The 19,085-nt window shown below is 32.1% G+C and overlaps 1 protein-coding gene across 3 annotated transcripts in view; it reads left to right on the top strand.

Moving 5' to 3' along the window:
* The window catches only part of LOC126827683 (neuroglian), a 90,001-nt gene extending 71,268 nt beyond the window's left edge, over positions 1-18,733 (top strand). For all 3 annotated transcript variants that reach the window (XM_050557137.2, XM_050557136.2, XM_050557135.2), the window contains 8 exons: positions 6,247-6,543; positions 7,204-7,577; positions 7,907-8,138; positions 8,914-9,044; positions 12,564-12,774; positions 13,055-13,177; positions 14,377-14,559; positions 15,420-18,733. In XM_050557137.2, the coding sequence (XP_050413094.1) occupies positions 6,247-6,543; positions 7,204-7,577; positions 7,907-8,138; positions 8,914-9,044; positions 12,564-12,774; positions 13,055-13,177; positions 14,377-14,559; positions 15,420-15,562 (1,694 nt within the window). In that variant the 3' untranslated portion in view covers positions 15,563-18,733. The remainder of the gene's footprint in view (positions 1-6,246; positions 6,544-7,203; positions 7,578-7,906; positions 8,139-8,913; positions 9,045-12,563; positions 12,775-13,054; positions 13,178-14,376; positions 14,560-15,419) is intronic.
* The last annotated feature ends 352 nt before the right edge of the window (positions 18,734-19,085 follow it).

Below are 19,085 nucleotides of genomic sequence, written 5' to 3'. Positions count from 1 at the left end.
ATCCTATCTATTTCTAGCTGTACATTTTCATTAAGTAATTAATCTGTTATCTCAGACACCAGAGTATATCAATAGGAGGAAATGAATTAGTCAGAGAGTATGTGACATATACCTTACCATGCTATAAGGTCTCGTGAGACATCAGAGACTATACCCTCAATTAAACATGACTGAGAACAAGTTCCTTTAGTAAATTGTCCTTACAGAAAATTGAACTGTACATTTCCTTTATAATATATTTATATATAACATATGAAGTCTTGCTTTTGAATAAATCTCCATCATAAAGTCCAAAAGTCAATAAAAATTTGTTTGTTTTATAGACAAAATCTTTTAAATGTTGTTCTTGTAAAGCATTTTTATATGCCCATATTGAGATTTGATCGTAATTTGTACATTGAGGTGGTGTTTAGTGGCCGAATGGTCTAATGTGTACGCTTTAGATCATAAGGTTTTTCATTGAGTCAGGTGCTGTGGTTTTGTTCCCACTCTTGTTGAGTGGACGTTATACCTCATTTATTTCTTTCTTGCTTATACATTGAACTGTCTGTCCATCCATGGGCACTCTAGAGGCTAAACTTACCCTCTGATTGAATCGAAATTTATGTTTATGAGGTGAAGCAGCTTATTGATTTTCATTAATTACTTTCCGAGTTATTGCCCTTAATCGCTGAAGCAGTTAAAGTATAATCTTATTGACATGTTGTTTATGATGATATTAGGACTAAAGCCTATTAAATCGTAATTATTTTCACTAATTACTGTATTAGTAGTTGCCCTTGATAACCCATAAAACAACGGTAATGTCTTGTAACAGAACAAATGAAATTATATCTTATGATCGGTGAAATATAATTTCATGAATTTAGCAAAGACGGGTTGATATAAGCCCCGTTTTTGGCAGCGATAAGCATGTCATTCTCAGCACGGTACCAGGCCGTGCTAAATTTCAAGAAATTGACCCTCTTGCATTACTCTAAAACAACCGGTCTCGGAACGGTGCCAGGCACACCAAATGTGGAACTCTTCACAGAAAAGTTAATTTCAGTCCCTATGCAAACTACCCAGATAAAAACAATTATGGCGATTGATTTAGTTTGGACAGCCATTTTGACAGAACTGTTAAAGGTCGTTGGGAGAAAGGTCTAGGTCCATTTGGCACATGCGCAGTAACCCGTACTGAGAACCGTTCTCAGACCGGATAGCGTTTACACTGCGAAAATTTAACTATGCCGTGCCGAGATCCCCACACTTGAGTGGGCCAAATTGGCATGGTACTCAATATGGCACACTTCTGTTTGACCTGTTTACACTGCAAAAAAATTAACCGTATCATGCCTGGCACGCTTAAAAGTTGTAATGTAAATGGGGTTATAGTAATTTTCCATTGGTGATCCCAAGTTTGTACATAAAGCGATCTGGATGGTAATAACTGGAAGAAAAGTTTTGATTTTGGATTGGACATGAAACGATAGAGAGTGGTAACACAAGTATGTCTCATAGACTCACACCTTACAGGCCTTTGGTTGACCTATGAGACTAATGCAATATAACAGAAGAGAAACCACAGCACCCTTTTTCCAATTATAGATCTCCTGATTTTTCGACATTCATCGACATTGATTACAAATGAAATATATGTTGACTCCATCAGACAGTGGAACAGTAGTCAGTCAATATTAGGAAATGAGAAGAGCTCACTTTGACTGATCTTGGTAACTCACTTACTTACCTGGCCATGTAGAACTAACAAGCCATTTGTTGATCTGACTATAACCTTATCAGACAATAGTTAACTCTATCAAATCTATAGTAGACTATATAACCCAAACAGAATATTAATAGGCTATAGTTGTCTATATAACTTGACCACTGTAATATAGAAATGATGAACTGTAAAATGTATTGAAGGGTTAAAAAAAAATTCTTTACATATATATTTATTAATTATCACAATGGTCTAAATAACATTTGTGTTTAACAACTGATTGTGGTAGTGCATACAAATATCTTACTGAATATGTAATTGGGAATAAGTTTTTTTATGCAGTGGATTCATTTGTCATAATGCCTTGTAAAAATTGGTTAGTACAAAACAAAGCTGAAAGGAAACTTGCTTTGATTGTCTGTACTTTTTGGCTAAGTATAAGAAAGTGATTTGAGTAAAATGATTGCACCATATTTAGTAGTTCTGTGTAGACATATGATTATTATAGCCTTAAGGCAGCATTTAGCCAACTGTATTCTTATTAGAAAATTTGTATGTGGATATGAAGTAATTGCAAAAGTGCATTGAGGTGTACAAAATCATTTAAATTAATCAATAAATCCCATGAAAGATAGGAACGGAGATCAACTTTATAGGAGAATATTAATAAATTACTATTTCATTTATTTCATCTATGTGGCATAAAGAGTAATAATTGTAGCTACAAGTTACATGCAAAACCATTAACCTGATATAAAGGATGGAGGTAGTAAATAGATTTTCCAAATATATGTACAAAGCCACAGGGCACAGACACTCGCGTCTGCCAATTGAGAGATTAGTGTTTACCTAAATATATATTCCTTTCTTTAACCTTTGACAGAAACCAGAATGCTACCTTCAGGCTAGGAAACTTGAATTATACAAAATTATTTGCCTTTCAGAAAAAATGTCCTTCCTGCTTTTATTGAGTTTGTGTCAGGAATTATTATTGCACCTTCCAGCATAAGATTAGATTATAGACACACCATAGATAGATCAGACACTTGCTTATCTCCCTTACATTGATGATTAGATTCTCTCCAGTCCACTTCTTTAATCAATGAAAGTGTACATTATTAATAAATGTTCCGTAAGCTTTTAGAATTGCCATTGGTAGAGAGCCAATGTACAGCTAAAGATGCTACTAGAAAGAAATAATTGTCCTTGCGTGCTGACCTACAGCTATGAATACCATTGAAGCCTACGTGCACTTGGTTAATACTTCAAATAATGGTGTGCTTGTACCCTAATGATTCACTTTTTCTTTTTTAATTCTAAACTTAATTTGTTTAAAAGATAATGATAGTTAACAATTAATTTAATAAATTGGATTATGATCTTCCATTTGGCTTGTTAATTTGGTACATTATGCTCATTAAGACATATGGGAGTCAATATTAGCAGATGTAAAGATGGGATGACGTGTCATCTTTGCAACAAGCAAATCAATATTGACATATTAATTTTGATTGACATATCCACTTCTTGAAACCTATTGAAGGCACTTATTGATGAATCTTAGAATGAAATTAGGTTATATGATTGAATATAATAAAAAAATCTTCACATTGAGATAAATATATTTAATCTAATAATGTCCATTATTGCAAGAAATTGGCACTAATTTAGACATCAAGATGGTGATGTTGTGTCAGGCATGTTCAAATCTAAACCCTTTTCTATAATCTACTCTGTAGATTTAAAATTAACTGTTTGAGTTTTGCTGAGCAGAAAACTATTTTCCTAACTAACTGTTTTCTCTGTATATCCCTTTAAATCTAGCATTTATTATTGAGCTTAGCTGTTCTTGATCCTGGAAGAAGCACTTCTCTGCAATACCAATTTTCACTATGTCGTTCTGTTAAGGAAATGCCTTACGGCTATTTTGTTTGTGAAGAAATTCTTGCTTTAATACACATCTTGGTAAATCCAGCTAAGCTAGGTGTATTGACTACATGGTTGAGGTGCTTTAGGCTAACATTGAATACCATCGAGAAATAATCCCACCGTAGTCTCACATTTGACCAAAAAAGGAAAGTAATATTTCTGGTCACATAATTGGGAATTATGGACTATAAGATAATAAATCTATGCCATAGAACACATGCTGCTTTTATTTTCTTTTTTCTATCAAAGATGGCTGTTAAAGATGGTGGCTTAAAACTGTAAAAATTTTTATTTGCTAGTAGTCTGTGTTATACATTTATGACTAATGCTTCTGCTTTTAGTCGTGTATAAAGATTTTTAGGACATACTTGTGTTTTATTTGACGTTGCCCTACTAAAATCTATTCCCCATTGATTATTATGTAGCATAAAAGGTTATTTTTCTTTGATGATGTTGGGAGAATCTAGAACAGTTTTCTAGAAGGTTAGTTCTATAACTAAAGTATGATTGATTAACAGAAACCTTGCTTTTTTACATTCATCTTAGATACATGTAGAACATTGAACATGGACTACATGTCTTTATAGTCTATGGTTTCCGTGAAATTCTGAAAAAAACTCATAATAAAGAATGTTTGGTAGCAATAAATATCATTTGTTACATTATTTATATCAACAGATATGGGTATCCTTAGGTATTTTGCTATACTTCAGTGTACTTGCTTCAAATATTTTCAATACGAATACAATGTTACTGATATTGAACTATGATTGTATGTTAATTAAGTTAGATGATGACTGTAATAAACTTTTAGCCAGGTATAACATGTGGTCCATTGGACGTGTTAGTTCACATATATATCTGGAAACTTGCATCTTGAACCTTGGTTTAAAGCAGCTGTATATTGTTGGGCTGGCTCTTTTAGAACATTGATTAACTATGTATTCAACATGATCATCCAGTTACTATAAGTAGTAATGATGTGTTATAGTTATGCTAGGATGGAAAATTGGGTGATTCCCTTTAGGTGGACCCTTTTTCAATTGTTTTTTGGGTTTTTTTTGGCCTATGGCAATAAGTTCTTCTTATGAATATTTTGGTTTAGACTGTTATCCTTTCACTGTCTCACATAACAACTCCTTGTCTTCAGAGGAATTATCAGAGAGCTGAAAATTGTGTATGTAGCTTTTACCATCTCGGTTTCAGTCAGTAAAAACAACCAATTAAACAGTTGCGACTGACATCTAGAATATTCAAATTTGTGGTTATAGAACAACCATAGTAAAGATCTCTATTTACAATTATATTTTGAATATCTCTAAAGAGCACATCAATTGACGAAAAAAAAAATTCTGCCAGTATATGCAATTTACGGCAAGTTCACACCAATCTGATTAAAATTAGATCAGTCATCTTTACTCAAAGTAGCAAATATAAATCTCCAGTAAAAATGTAATCGCCAATTATCGAAAACACTCTTAATCCCCTCAGACACCAGTGACGTCACAGTGAATGCATATTCAGAATTAAATAAAACAACTGACTACGGAATAATTTGTTTTGTAATTTATTTTAATTTAAGATACAATTTAGAATTTGTTTAATGATACCATAACAAAGACAGTCACTGTAGCCATATTCCCCTGTGTCCTTTTTGATCAGAATAAATTGGAGTAAGCCAACAGTAAACCTGTACAATTAATCGCTTTTTTATGAAAACAACAAGATGGGTGTAAAATTGTTATCAACAGCACTACGAACATCTATGAAGTCAAGAGATAATTGTCAACATTTACGAAACGAAATTGTTTCAAGAATCGGTCATTTCGTGGTGGTAATTCTGGATGTGATCGACAACAATGTTTCATTCAGAAGCAACTGCGACACAAACTAGGTCATTTCGAGACTAACACATGGTTCAATTTTATTTCAATAATTCGCTTGAGCGTATGAGTCTTTAACAGTGCGAAGAAACCCGGAGAAAACCCACGAGGTTGGACAGACGACCCTACTCCTTGTCAAGTACAACCGGGGAATCGAAACCACGCCAGTTGACTCAATGACAGACCTTATGAAACAGTACACACATGCTAACCATTCGGCCATCCAACCCTCCTAAAATATTCTGTAACAATTCAGGACGAGAAAGGTCAGCTCTTAAATATGGTTTGCGTTATAGACTATAGAGTGATTTGTAGCTTACATGTAGATAATTATAATGAGGTAATGATTAGGTCAGTATGTTAATTGGACCGTGAATAAACACTAGTATACTGGTGGTGTGAATGGATAGTGTATATTCTATGTGTGGTCCCTGTGACGTCATCGGCCAATCAACTGGATTAAGACTGTAATTGAACTATTGAAAAGTGTTTTCAAGTGTCTGATACTTAAACGGTAATATGTCGAATATTTTTAATCAGGTTGGTGTGAACTTACGGTAAAGTGTATATGGTAACCACTGGCTAAAAGTACTTAAAATTTAGTTTGGTCACTTGATGGGCTCTTTAACCAATTCTACCAAATATGTAAAATTTGCAGACAGAATATTACAGACGGCACACACACTTGGTTATTAGTCTAATGTATGTTTATCTGTATATTTACAGGTCTAATTAAAATAGATGATCAACTAAGAAATGTCATCGTAGATAAAGGAGAAAGAGCCAAATTTATTTGTAAAATTGTGACACATCCATTAGATACAGACAGAATACGATTACATTGGAAACATAACGGCAAACTTATTAACACTTCTGATCATGCTAAATTTGTTGTTAAATCAGAGAAATCTAAACATACTTTAGTTATTAAGAATGTGGATCAGAAAGATGGTGGAGTATATATGTGTATAGCTGCTGTAGGTATTGATATGGACATGTCTAGTGCACATTTAACAGTAAGAAGTAAGTACTAGATATTTTATCATAGACTATCATACAGCTCTGTTCAACTTGTATGTAGTACTTTATGTACTCTTCCTGAAATGGGGTTCCAGATTGGGGTTAAATCAGATTAATTAGGGAAAAAATACTAGGAATTGGAATGGAAAACCAAGGCCATGTGTATGAATTGGTAATGTATGAAAAAGATATCCTTTGACAGTTGGGATTCAAAAAAGAGTAGTCCTGGCTAATTTTCTCCTTTTGTGGTAATGAAATGAAATGAGGTTTAACTTCCTACTTTTCTGCACTATCTGGGCAAATGAAGACAGGCATATGCTAAGCAGTGTGCCATGAAGGAAAGTTTGCCCAAACAGTTGCGCTACGATTTACTCTTATTTTGAATGCCAACTTCAATGGATCTTTTACGTGCATGCCAGCATGTACACCGGACCTTGGTATGACTGTATCACTGAAGACTCTGTACTGTAAAGCAGCTTCCGCATCCATTCATTTGACTTTATTACAATGTCTGTGTGTTGTGTCTTGTCTACAGGCTCTACTTCTAGGTTTCTATTTAGTTGATGTTGTTATATGTGGTGCTGTTCTCTTGCACTTTTAGAATTGTTTTGTAGTTAAATATTATAATTAGTTATCATCAGTGCTGTTTTGTTTTATTTTTAGATGCGCCAGATCCTCCTGTTGACGTACAAGTTATAACGTGCCATGGACATTCAGCAGAAATCATGTGGACACCAGGCGCCAGCAATGGAGACCCTATATCTAAATACATAGTGCAATTTAATACATCTGAAAATAGTAATAATTGGTTTAATTATTTTGAAGAATTTCCAGGAGATATGAACAATGTTTTTGTTGAATTATCTCCGTGGGGTACTTATTCATTCCGTGTAATTGCTAGAAATAGTGTGGGAATGAGCAAACCTAGTCAGTCTACAGTGCGTAATTGTACGACACCCCCTGATAGACCAGACGGAAACCCTAAAGATGTTCGAACCAGAACTGATAGAAAAGGCATGCTGGTAATTGAATGGACAGTAAGTACATTATAGATATGTATATTATATACTGGTAAAATTGCTGTTCATGATCGGCAATTCAAGAGGCATTGGCACTTACAAAGTCTTCACTGTTGACAAAAATATTGATTTAACTACCAGTATAAATGTTTAAATTAAATTTGAGAATAATCTGCCAATACATTGCTTTGATTTTAATGATTTTCAACCAGTTTATTGAGTAATCAGTGCTTATATTATTCAAGATTATTTGCATATATTTTTGTTGTTAAAGACTTAATGCCTCTTTCTGAATGGAATAATATTTCCAAATTTATTTATTTTGTACTTTTCCATTTTAATTACAGCCTATGCACCGGTTGCTACATCACGGGCCAGCATTTTGTTATCATGTTTATTGGCGACCAAAGGGCAGTACTTATTGGCAATCTGCTGTAGTGGCAGACCCATCTATTAGTTATTTTGAAAAAGAAGTAGAAACTGTTTATGGCTATTACGAGATACAAGTTAAATCAGAAAACAGTTTAGGAGAATCATATCAGCCAGCATTCGTATATCAAGGTCATTCTGGAGAGGATGGTAGGTCTTGTTCTTATATGCTGTTTTCCTGCATTGCACTTTCATTGGGTAATTAGGACATTAAACCCCATTCCATTTCATTTTCATTGGGTAATTTTTACCACCATATATTTACTTCATAGTTACTAGCTGTCACAGGTGTCATGCACAATGCACATGGCTTACTATACAACAATTTCTTTCTGTTTTTCTGGGTTGTAAAACATTTCAATAATGTGTAAAATGTGATTGGTAGACTTCAGATCAGCCTACCAATCGAAACCTTTGATACAGAAAATTCTGCCAAATCTTTAGAAGGCTTTGATTTTTCTGACAGCCAAGAAGAATATGCAAAAAAAATGCCAGGTGATGTTCAGCGTTTTGAAACTGGACAGCATAAACAAATCCGGTAGGCTCAAAATTTTGTGTAGAAACATGAGATGATTATTTGCTGCTACATTCCTGTGTTTCCAACATCGAAATTTTATCATATCAAGTAAAAATAACATCTGGTTTTAAGTAGAATTACTATTTTGTCTTCTGTTGATTTCCCATGTATAAACTTGATTCACCTGACGATTTTATGGCCTACTTGTGTAGATATTTATGTATGGAATGTGTATGTTTTATTGAGCTGTTTTATTTATTAAATTGCCTTTTAAAACATTCTTATCAACGTCTTCCATCAGTTTTCAATTTAAATAAAGAAAGTCCCATTTATATCATATTATTTTGTCAAATCACACAATATCACAAAATCAGAAAGTTTATTTTTATGTGGATTTATTTCTTCCAGAACCACTAATTTCTCCAAAAGATTTTCGTTTGGATCCCAGTTATCCAGTGGAACCACATACAGCACATTTTATATGGGAAGCAGTTGATACAGCTGAGGATAAAATACGTGGATCTTTTCGTGGTTATCAGGTAATTTGAATGTTGTTTTATAATAAGTGAGTGTTGTTGTCGAATGTGTTTAAGTTTTTGTGAAGCTAGTTATTCAGTTGAGAGCAAGTTGATAATATAGCTGATAATGGATCAATTTGATTAAAACACAGATCCTATTTCGTTTCGTTTTTTATAGTTCAAAATTTCGTTTTACTTGTCTTTACTACACTAGGATCTAGAAGAGTTGTTATATAACCCAAATTTTAGTTAATGTGAGGGATTAGCCAATGAAATGGTTTGTTGCAGCGAATTCTTGGAACTGTGGATATCCTACTAGAAACATCAACGCTGATTGGCTAATCAAATGTCTGACGTCATAGGATCAAAAGCCACTCGTTTGACCCCTAACATGACCTCCCACTAAAAGTGCTCAGATCTTCATGTAGCAGAGGCCATCGAAAGTATAAACCCGCGGCTGCCAGAGATGGATAGAGAACAAGCTAAACAAAAAGTGATTTTTCGTACAATTGGGGGCCATAATTCAGCAAGTTACGATCCGATATGCACAAATATCGAAATGAACCAAGATCTTTGGGTTTTAAACTTACATTTCAAGTTTCATCAAAATCAGAAGAAAATTGTCACCTCTGAGGGTCCACAACCTTGATGTACCATATTTTTACGCTATTTGAGTACGAGGGGCAGCCATTTTGTCTGTCAGTTTTGGTCCGATTTTCACGAAATTCGAACCCAACCATCCTTAGGGTGTAAAGGTGATATATTCAAACGTTTTTTTAAATCGGATAATAATTGTGACCTCTACTGGCTCTAGAGGAACCTCAAGCTAAAAACGCAATTTTTCGTACAATCAGGGGCCATAATTCAGGAAGTTACAGTCTGATATCAACAGGAACCAAGATCTTTGGATTATAAACTTACATTTCAAGTTTCATCAAAATCAGAAGAAAATTGTGACCTCTAGAGAGTCCACAACCTTGATATATCATATTTTTACGCTATTTGAGTACGAGGGGCGGCCATTTTGTCTGTCAGTTTTGGTCCTATTTTTCGTACAATCAGGGGCCATAATTCAGGAAGTTACGGTCCGATATGTGCGAATATCGAAAGGAACCGAGATCTTTGGGTTATAAACTTACTTTTAAAGTTTCAACAATATCAGAAGAAAATTGTGACCTCTAGGAATATATGGTATATCAAGGTTGTGGACCCTCTAAAAGTCACAATTTTGTTCCAATTTTGATAAAACTTGAAATATATCTTTATAACGCAAAGATCTTGGTTCCTGGCAATATTTTCACATATCAGATCGTAACTTCCTGAATTATGGCTCTTGATTGTACAAAAAATCACATTTTGTTTAGCTTGTTCTTTATCCATCTCTTGTAAAATGTGGGCTTATCTTGCTTGGCAGCCGCTGTTTTTTCTAAAAATTTACTAGCCTGGGGGGAGTGCCCCTCTCCCGTATGCCCATCCCCTTCCCAAGTTGCTTATCCAAGGGCCCAAAAGGCACTGTCGTGGGCCCTGCTTGGGTAGTCAAGAGGTCTTATGGTCTAACAAATGTGCTTTAGATCAGAGAGTCTGTTTTTGATTAGGGTGTCATTGAGTTATGTTTTGTGGTTTTGATTACATGTTGTACGGGACGAGTAAGGTCGTCTGCCGAACCTTGTGGGTTAATCTCAGAGTGCCTAACCTTGTGAGTTTTCTCAAGGTTTTCTTGTCTCCCCCCGCACTGCTGAAGACCTCCTTTATTAAAGCATACCCAAAATGTAAATCCCAAATGACCCAGAGGAGTGGATATTCATCCATTCAAATGGCTTGTCAGTCTGTGCTTGTTTTAGACCAAGACTTTAAATGTACATCTGATGTATTAGACATTACCATTATGGTAGATGAAATTGGTTTTGGTTTAATATGAAAACCTTTAAGTTTGTTATACATAGCCTCTAGTGATTTCTGTAATGTTTCGCTATCACTACTTTCTGGGCCCATTAATGACAATATGACACCCTTGTGATTTGAGATCTGTGACAACATCTGTCCATTATACTGTAGACATTTTATCTAGGATTTAATGAGTCATTTGACATTAGAACTCTCAAATTGAACATTAAATCACTGTGAATCCATATCATAGTTAGTTCATCATTATGGTAACTGTGTAACATTAGTCTAATACAAGCCAGCATCTTAAACCAAATTTTGACACCTGTGATAATTATATTAATGGCAATATATAAGTCTTATTATGAGGGTTTTGGATTTTAGTTAACAATAGAACAATGAAACTGCTGAATAAAATGTTCCAATGTTCAGATTAGATTTTGAAACAACCAGAAATAGTTGAATACCTCTCAAACACTGCTGTCCAACTGTGTGTTCTTCATGAAAAATTTCTTAAATACAAGAAACTAAACTGTTTTCATTTGGATTAAAGTATAGAATTGGGTTGATCTGATGTGTTATTTAGATTAATGGTAGGCATCTCACAAATCAACAAGTTTAAAATTTGGACACAAAGAAGTAGTGCCAAATGAAGCTTAAATTAATTGATATCAACAATGCAGGAAAACTGTGAAACCAAACATAGAACAAACCCTACATTCATGGATATTAGTGAAAAAGGAAACAGCAAAATTCCAAATGTAAAGTGTAAAAGCTTAAATACAAGCTTGAACAGGACAATAAGAGAATAGAACACTTGATTTAAGATGACAATTGTTGCTAAACATATATATAAAACATATACAACCTTACTGATATGAACATTATATGATATTACTACATGTACTTATTATTTGCAAAGAATATAAATAATTTCATCAAATTACATCTTTTTCTCTTTAAATATTGTATTGTAATCTATGATGCCATAATGTAATACATCTAAGTAGAAGAAGAATTACTGCCAGCTCACAGCGGCCGTTGTTAGTTTCAGGCATTGCGTAATATTGTATTTTCGATACATTTCGATCAGAAATAATTGCACAGCTTTTGTGATTTATAGAGCAGCCAGACAATGTTTATGCCTAATTTAGTTTTGATATATATATCCAGGTATTTTCAATGCCTGTGTGAGTACTTAATGAAAACATCGAAACTAGTTTCTGTATGGTCAAAATCTATAACCAAAAATGAAAATCAATTGTTAATCTGGTGCATACCTTGAGGGATATGATAATCAATTATCTATTGACTACCTTCTGATTGTCGTGTGAATAGAATCAAGTAAATAACCTGCTTGGTCTTTATTCACCTTTTATTAGAAAAAAGTAAGATGGAATTATACAGTTTGTTACTGGTAGTTACTATCATGTGGTTTGATCCAATCATTAGTACAATATTATTGGTGTTAAAATTAGTAATGTTGATTACATGTCAGGATATGGTGAAATATAAAATGGTGTATAAACTCACTAAATAACACATCTACTTTATTAGAAAATTATATTTTTATATACTTGCATGTCAAAACAACATTAATTCATACAAGTAACCAATGTTATATATTGATTTTCATCCAATATATTGTCATTTTAGCTGCGGTACTGGAAGTCAAGTGAAGGCCGTTTTAAAATGAAAAATGTAGATATTATTATTGATACGTCTGACGGGTCTCATGGAACTGATGTACGAGTTGCACTGGCAGATCTTCCAGCTTATACTGCTCTACGTGCACAAGTGACAGTAAAGAATAGCCATTATGCTGGTCCCCCAAGTCAAACTATAGATTTCTTTACTCCTGAAGGAGGTAAGTTGTCAAGAGATGCTATATAGAACTTTCAATTTGATTGACATAATTCACTTACATCGAGAAAATAGATGTACACAATCATACATTTAATCATGTTAGTCCACCCATTGTCTTTAAAAAGACAAATATTTCAGTAATTGTAAAGAAAAGCAACTCAATTTGTAGTACACATTCTTGTTATTTTTGCAAAATAAAATGATTTTGTTATGTAAATTCATAGACAGTAGCCATACATAATTCATTATGTAAAAACACTTCATATTTTTTATGTTTACAGAACCTGGTCCTGTTAGAAAGCTGCATACAGAAGCGTATGGTATGTCGTATGTTTTATTAAAATGGCTGCCACCTGATGAACCTAATGGTTTGCTGATTGGATATGACATCGGCTATCAGACAGGTAATTTACCATCCACAATTTAAAGTTCATGTTTTTACGACCGGGTATTGTTAAGAGATAAAAGTTCGGTCACACCGGTCAAACTATTCAATCCATCCATTAGTATTTGTCTGTTCTAACTCGAGATGCTATTGTTGTTAAATGGGTGTTTACAGATTGGCGTTTGTATCAATAATATAACAATCAATATCTTTCAATACCTGTCAATCGTAACAAGTTAATTGTTGTCATGAAATCATCTCACCACAGATTGTCATTAAATCCTATTTAGTAACGATCATTTAGTATTGGAATTATTGATTTTACAAGTTACAGTGCAAAATTGGAATTTTTCAAGCATATAAAATTGTGATTATTTGCATAATTATTGATGTTTGTTTTATTGTCATTTGTTTAATTTACCCAATTCAGATGTACATACATGCACTGCATATTGCAAAATTAAAGGGGCATGGCTGAATTTGGTGACCTTGACATATTTTGCTATTGATTTCAGACTCTATTTTACAATAAAAATATGCATATCTCCTTACCCTGTAAATTTGTTTTTAAAATATTACAGCCTACAAAAGATTTCTATATAAACTTATCAGTTGACACTAATTATGCAGCAAGATTTGCGAAACATTAGAGTTATATTTATCTGCGTCAAATAGTTAGAAAGTTACTGCAATTAACACAACACAGGGCCTGATGAAAATAGAGAAATTGTTCTTGGGCAATAGGCATCTATAGAAATAGGGTTGAAAAACCTAAAAAAAAAAAAATGACTTGCTGTGCTATACTTGGCAGCTAACATGCTGGCTTCTGTGTCTCCATGGTAAATTGCATCATTAAACAGTTGTAATATTTTGCCATATCCCTTTAATTAGATTGAAATACCAAAAGTACAACAAAAAATTGTCAACATTAATACTGACATCTGTGTTGATGATGTATACATGTCTATCTATGGTTCTTCATCATTCTTCTCCCTTCCCACAAATTAAAATAGATGCATCAAAGTTGATCCTTAAATGCCATAGATTATATATTGTATGTCAATTTTCATGCTAAAAAACAATGCGTTATAATGGGATTTGAATGTGAAAATGCACATCCAGTTTAAGTTGTGGAGATCATTTCTTTATAAAACCTTACAAATAAAAACTCTCCAAAGATTGAAAGTGTCGGACTTGTAAATGTCCTGGGTTTTTTAGTTTCAGGTAAAACTCTGGGCTCTATTCAAGCATTGAAACCTCAAATAACTAATCCGTCTAAACTAGGTGCTCGTATTACTGGTTTAGATGCCGATCATGAATACAGATTTTATGTGTGGGCACGAACAGCAGCTGGAAGAGGAGATTCAGCATATCTTGATATTAAAACTGCAGATGGCAAGCGTTAGTATTTTATATTTTATTTTATTATTAATTTCTACTGATAGTAGGTAAATATTTATTTACTTAAAACAGGTTTACGGCATTATGCATTGAAAAGTTTTGCTTGGTGAACATATATCGAGATTATATTAAATAAAAATATTTAGAAAATCACATGGGAAACCATGTTTTTTTTTTTGAAAGTATGTATTGAAAATATTTGGTGAAACCACGTTATGAAAACATGTCTTGTCTAGTGAAAATATGTAATGAAAATATTTACTAAATTGAAAAAATGTAATAAAAATATTTACTAAATTGAAAAATTGTAATGAAAATATTTACTGAATTGTCACTGTAATCGCAGAAATATGTAAGGAAAGGCAAATCATGTGGAAACGTGTTTAGTGATAGTAAAAATGACTTTATAAAACTGGTCTAGAAATAATATATAATGAAAACAATTATGTAAACATGCAAAGTTGCTTAGTGACAATATTCCATAAAATAGCAAGGTGAAAATTGGTCAAGGAAAAGTATGTAATGAATACATTTAGTGAAACTCCATGGTGAAAACACTTCTTCAAGAAACATAACACCAGCTTATGTGAAATATTGCTCAATGAACATATAAAGATGATTTGTAGAATCACTGTTTGAAAAATTCCATTAGATTATGTGCATTTAGTGAAATTATCTAGTATAAACATGTACTGAAAATCTTTTGTACTATTATCTATTGAAAATATGCAAAAATAATTTGTGAACATATGTTTACTGTAAGTACCTTATTGAAATGTTAAAACACGTAATGAAAGTGAAAATATTTTCCAAAATATGTAATGAAAATATTTAATGAATTTTTTTTCTCCCTTTCATAGGTGCCAGAAATTATTATCGTGCTGCCAATGGACAATTAGAAAGTGCTTATCATGATGAATCTTCAGATTCTTCCCATCGTACAGTTTGTTCAATACTCGTGATTTCATTAACTATAATAACCCTTGCTGTCTTCCATCACTGATATTTATATACATGCAATCTATATATGTGTATACCTTTAATGGTTGTGATTATTTTTTATTCAAATATGTTTTAAAATCGCATGGTGGACACACAAAAGCTAAAGTAATTGTCACTTATAACAGGAAACAGATGATTAAAGCAGAGCATAAAAGACAGAAGCCATGTTTTATTTTGAAGAAATAAGAGGTTGTGTTCTTTATATACACATATTTTGATATGCTGAAAGACTATTAATAGACAATGTGTATGTGGAGTTTTATTGTGCCATGGTTTATGAGTGGATGGTATGTGATATTAATTAATTTATTAAACAATTTAATCAAACCCTAATTATAATATTTAATAAGAATTAATAAATTTATTGTTGATGATTACTTGTCAAAAGATGATTGACTGAGAGTGACTCGTTATCTAAATTCAAATATTAATAAAGCTGTATATTATATACATATATACATATATTTGTTTATTCAATGTTAGTTAAGTACAGAAGGTTGTTGCAGTGTTTTGAAAATGAAGCTTTATCTCTGTGTACATTTGATACACTAGTACCTAAGGGACAAACAGTTGTAATGTCCTGCTTGTGATGCATGTACATTTGAGCTAATGCTTAGAATGAATATTAATCAAAAATCTTAGAAAATTGTATTAAAAGTATGTCAGAATTTAGCTTTAAATTCATAATGTAAATATTGCAACAATAGTAATATTGAGCCTGCAGATATTTCTGGGGGGAATAAAGCCAAACTTAGAAATTATTAATTAGTCAATTGAAATAAATGCTGCCTAATTTTTTTATTAAGATATTTGTTTTTGGAGCAATAGCTTGTGTGTTGTCTTTTTATAAGTGGTGGAATGTGAAAGCATCAATTTATCATTATCATCATTATTATTATTATTAATTATTATTGTTATTATTATCATGGTTGTTTAAGATGTGTATGTTTGTCATCATTTCATTTAATGATATTGTCTCATTCAACTAGTTAGATTACATTTTAGGTAGCTAAATTATGCAGAATTGTACATAGTAATATTAATTATAGCCTATGAGGCCAATAGTCCTTGGGGCTTTTGTGTTATATGATGTTAGTTTAATTCCATGTTTTTTTATAATCTGTTTATGTTGAGAATTTTTTTTTTCAATTTGATAGTTTTGTTTTTAAATTTTGTTTAATATGATGAAATTGTTAAATCTGTCAACCAACCATTTATGTCTATTTTTGTTTTGTTTATACCAGAAGTTATAGTGTTTATTTGACCTAGTCACAGAAGTTTGAACTTTAATCCGAAGAATATCATCTTATCAAAGGAGATAGCAAACAAATGAGACAATTTAAACTGTGGGGAATATATTATTACACTACTTAAGTTAAAAATTACTACATTCCATTAAATATTTCTAATTCCTTAACCAAACAGAATTTGATAGGAAAGTTGTCAGTTTGACTATAGAACATGTTGTGTTTATGTTCTTGATTTCTTTGTTCCTCTTTATAAGGTATGAACACATCTTTATTTTGTTCCAGTTTTAATTTTGGTTTTATTACTGTTGTGTAAATGTTTAAAAAAAACATAAAAATGAAATGAAAGTATGATCTAAATTTTCCCATGGTATATGGGCAAATTCTGTAGTTGTGATGGATACTGTGAAATATACAATAGACAATATAATTTATCCTATGGATATATAGTCATCTGATCTTATAATTCACAGTTGATAAAGGGTTAGTGAACAAGATTGTAATACCTTTGTAGTCAGATTTTTATGTGAACAGGAATGATGTATTAGATCCATATTTTAAGCAGACAGGTCTATAGAGAGTAAACAAAATGGGAGTAATATTAGGGTTAACACTGGTATTCAGATATAATTACATTTGAAAGAAATTTATCAATAGTCATCATGTAATTAAAGAATAATTGATTAGGTTTTAACCACAAAGCTAATTTGTTCCTTCTTTTAACTGTATTATTAGTAACCTATTTAGTATTGACTAACATTTTAATATAGTTCTGCCTCATCACTATATTAACCAATATTTAATAGATTAAAATGAGATTATAGATATATTCATTAATTTTTTTTCTGTTGGTGGAGGGTAAGCAGTCTCTCTTGTGAGTAGTTTGTTTCCTCTGAAGATGCATCGAATTTTCATGAACACGAATTACAGAGAAGTAAATAATATTTTAAAATGAAGTAGGAGTATTTAGACAAGATATACCTGTATGTTATTGTGAAAATTAATGTCATATTTCTGCTAGATATATACATGTATTATATATATTTTTTCAAAAGAAATTAGCATATATACTAGAATGACAATCTTCTGATATATATTATATTATTTAGTATTGCATACATACAACATTAAAAGAAGATTTATTTATAATCAAATTTAGTGTTTTTAGGAATTGTGTGGTTAATAAGATCATATATGAAATTGATCCATATCCTTTCCCCCAAACCATCTATAAACTTTGTAGTACATGTGATTCTCTACAAAATCTATTTAAAATATTGGGATTAAAATAATAGCTGTTTTCAAATCCCTTGCTTTATCATGTTATTATTGTCAATGCTATTAAACACTATCCTGTTTATTATTAGCATACTGGTTATTACTTCTATTTATTTCTTGGCATTCAATAAATATGAATAATAGTAATACCTATTCTTGTAAGTTTACAGGGTTTGAAATATTGTTTATAAGGTATTGGTAACACAGCATTTTTAAATTTAGGTTATAATTTTTATAATTCATACATTCCTTTCTACCAAGTATAGTCACACAAGTTTATCTTCATTTATTGTTTTCATTACTGTGAGACGCATTCTTTTTAGAGTGATATGTGTTTTTGCAGACAATGAAAATATATCATCCTGGCAAATTCTACTTTGATCCCTCTATATGGAAATCACTACTAGGTGGTAGAAGGTATATTACTCCCATGTTTGTAAAAGGAAGGGTATATACATTTTTACTTGGTTATCACCATTTTCTATTGAGTTATCACAAATTATAACCTAAAAAACCTCTTCTCAGATTATGGAAATTTTTAAAGTTATATTAATTTTGTTCTTACGTTCATGTTCAAATTTATATTTTCTTAAGTTTCTTACAAATATTTTGTTTTTAAACTTTAGATAAATGTTAGTTAAAAGCTATAGTAAGGTTTTAATTGTTTGTTATTTATCTTAAAATTTGGCCAGGGAACATCCGTTCTGAGTAGACTGAGAATAAGCCCTTGGTATTAATGAATGAACATTACCAGTAACTTTACATCTAATCTAAATCAAATTTTAGCATTTTTTTTTACCTCAATTAGAAGCAGAGTTATTGTTTCCCAAAAGATGTGATAGCTGGACAGTAGACAGAAAAACAAGACAATAGGCGGGGGCTACTAAGAAGGTGTGTGTGTGTGGTGGAATAATCCAAAAGTCCAGTGCATTTACCGGAGACTCTCCCGACATCGTACCAGATCGCAATATACAGCTATAACAATTGTCACACATCTCT

The sequence above is a fragment of the Patella vulgata genome, chromosome 7, assembly GCF_932274485.2.
Source record: "Patella vulgata chromosome 7, xgPatVulg1.2, whole genome shotgun sequence".
Classification (NCBI taxonomy): domain Eukaryota; kingdom Metazoa; phylum Mollusca; class Gastropoda; family Patellidae; genus Patella; species Patella vulgata.
This window is presented reverse-complemented; position numbering and strand designations above follow the sequence as displayed.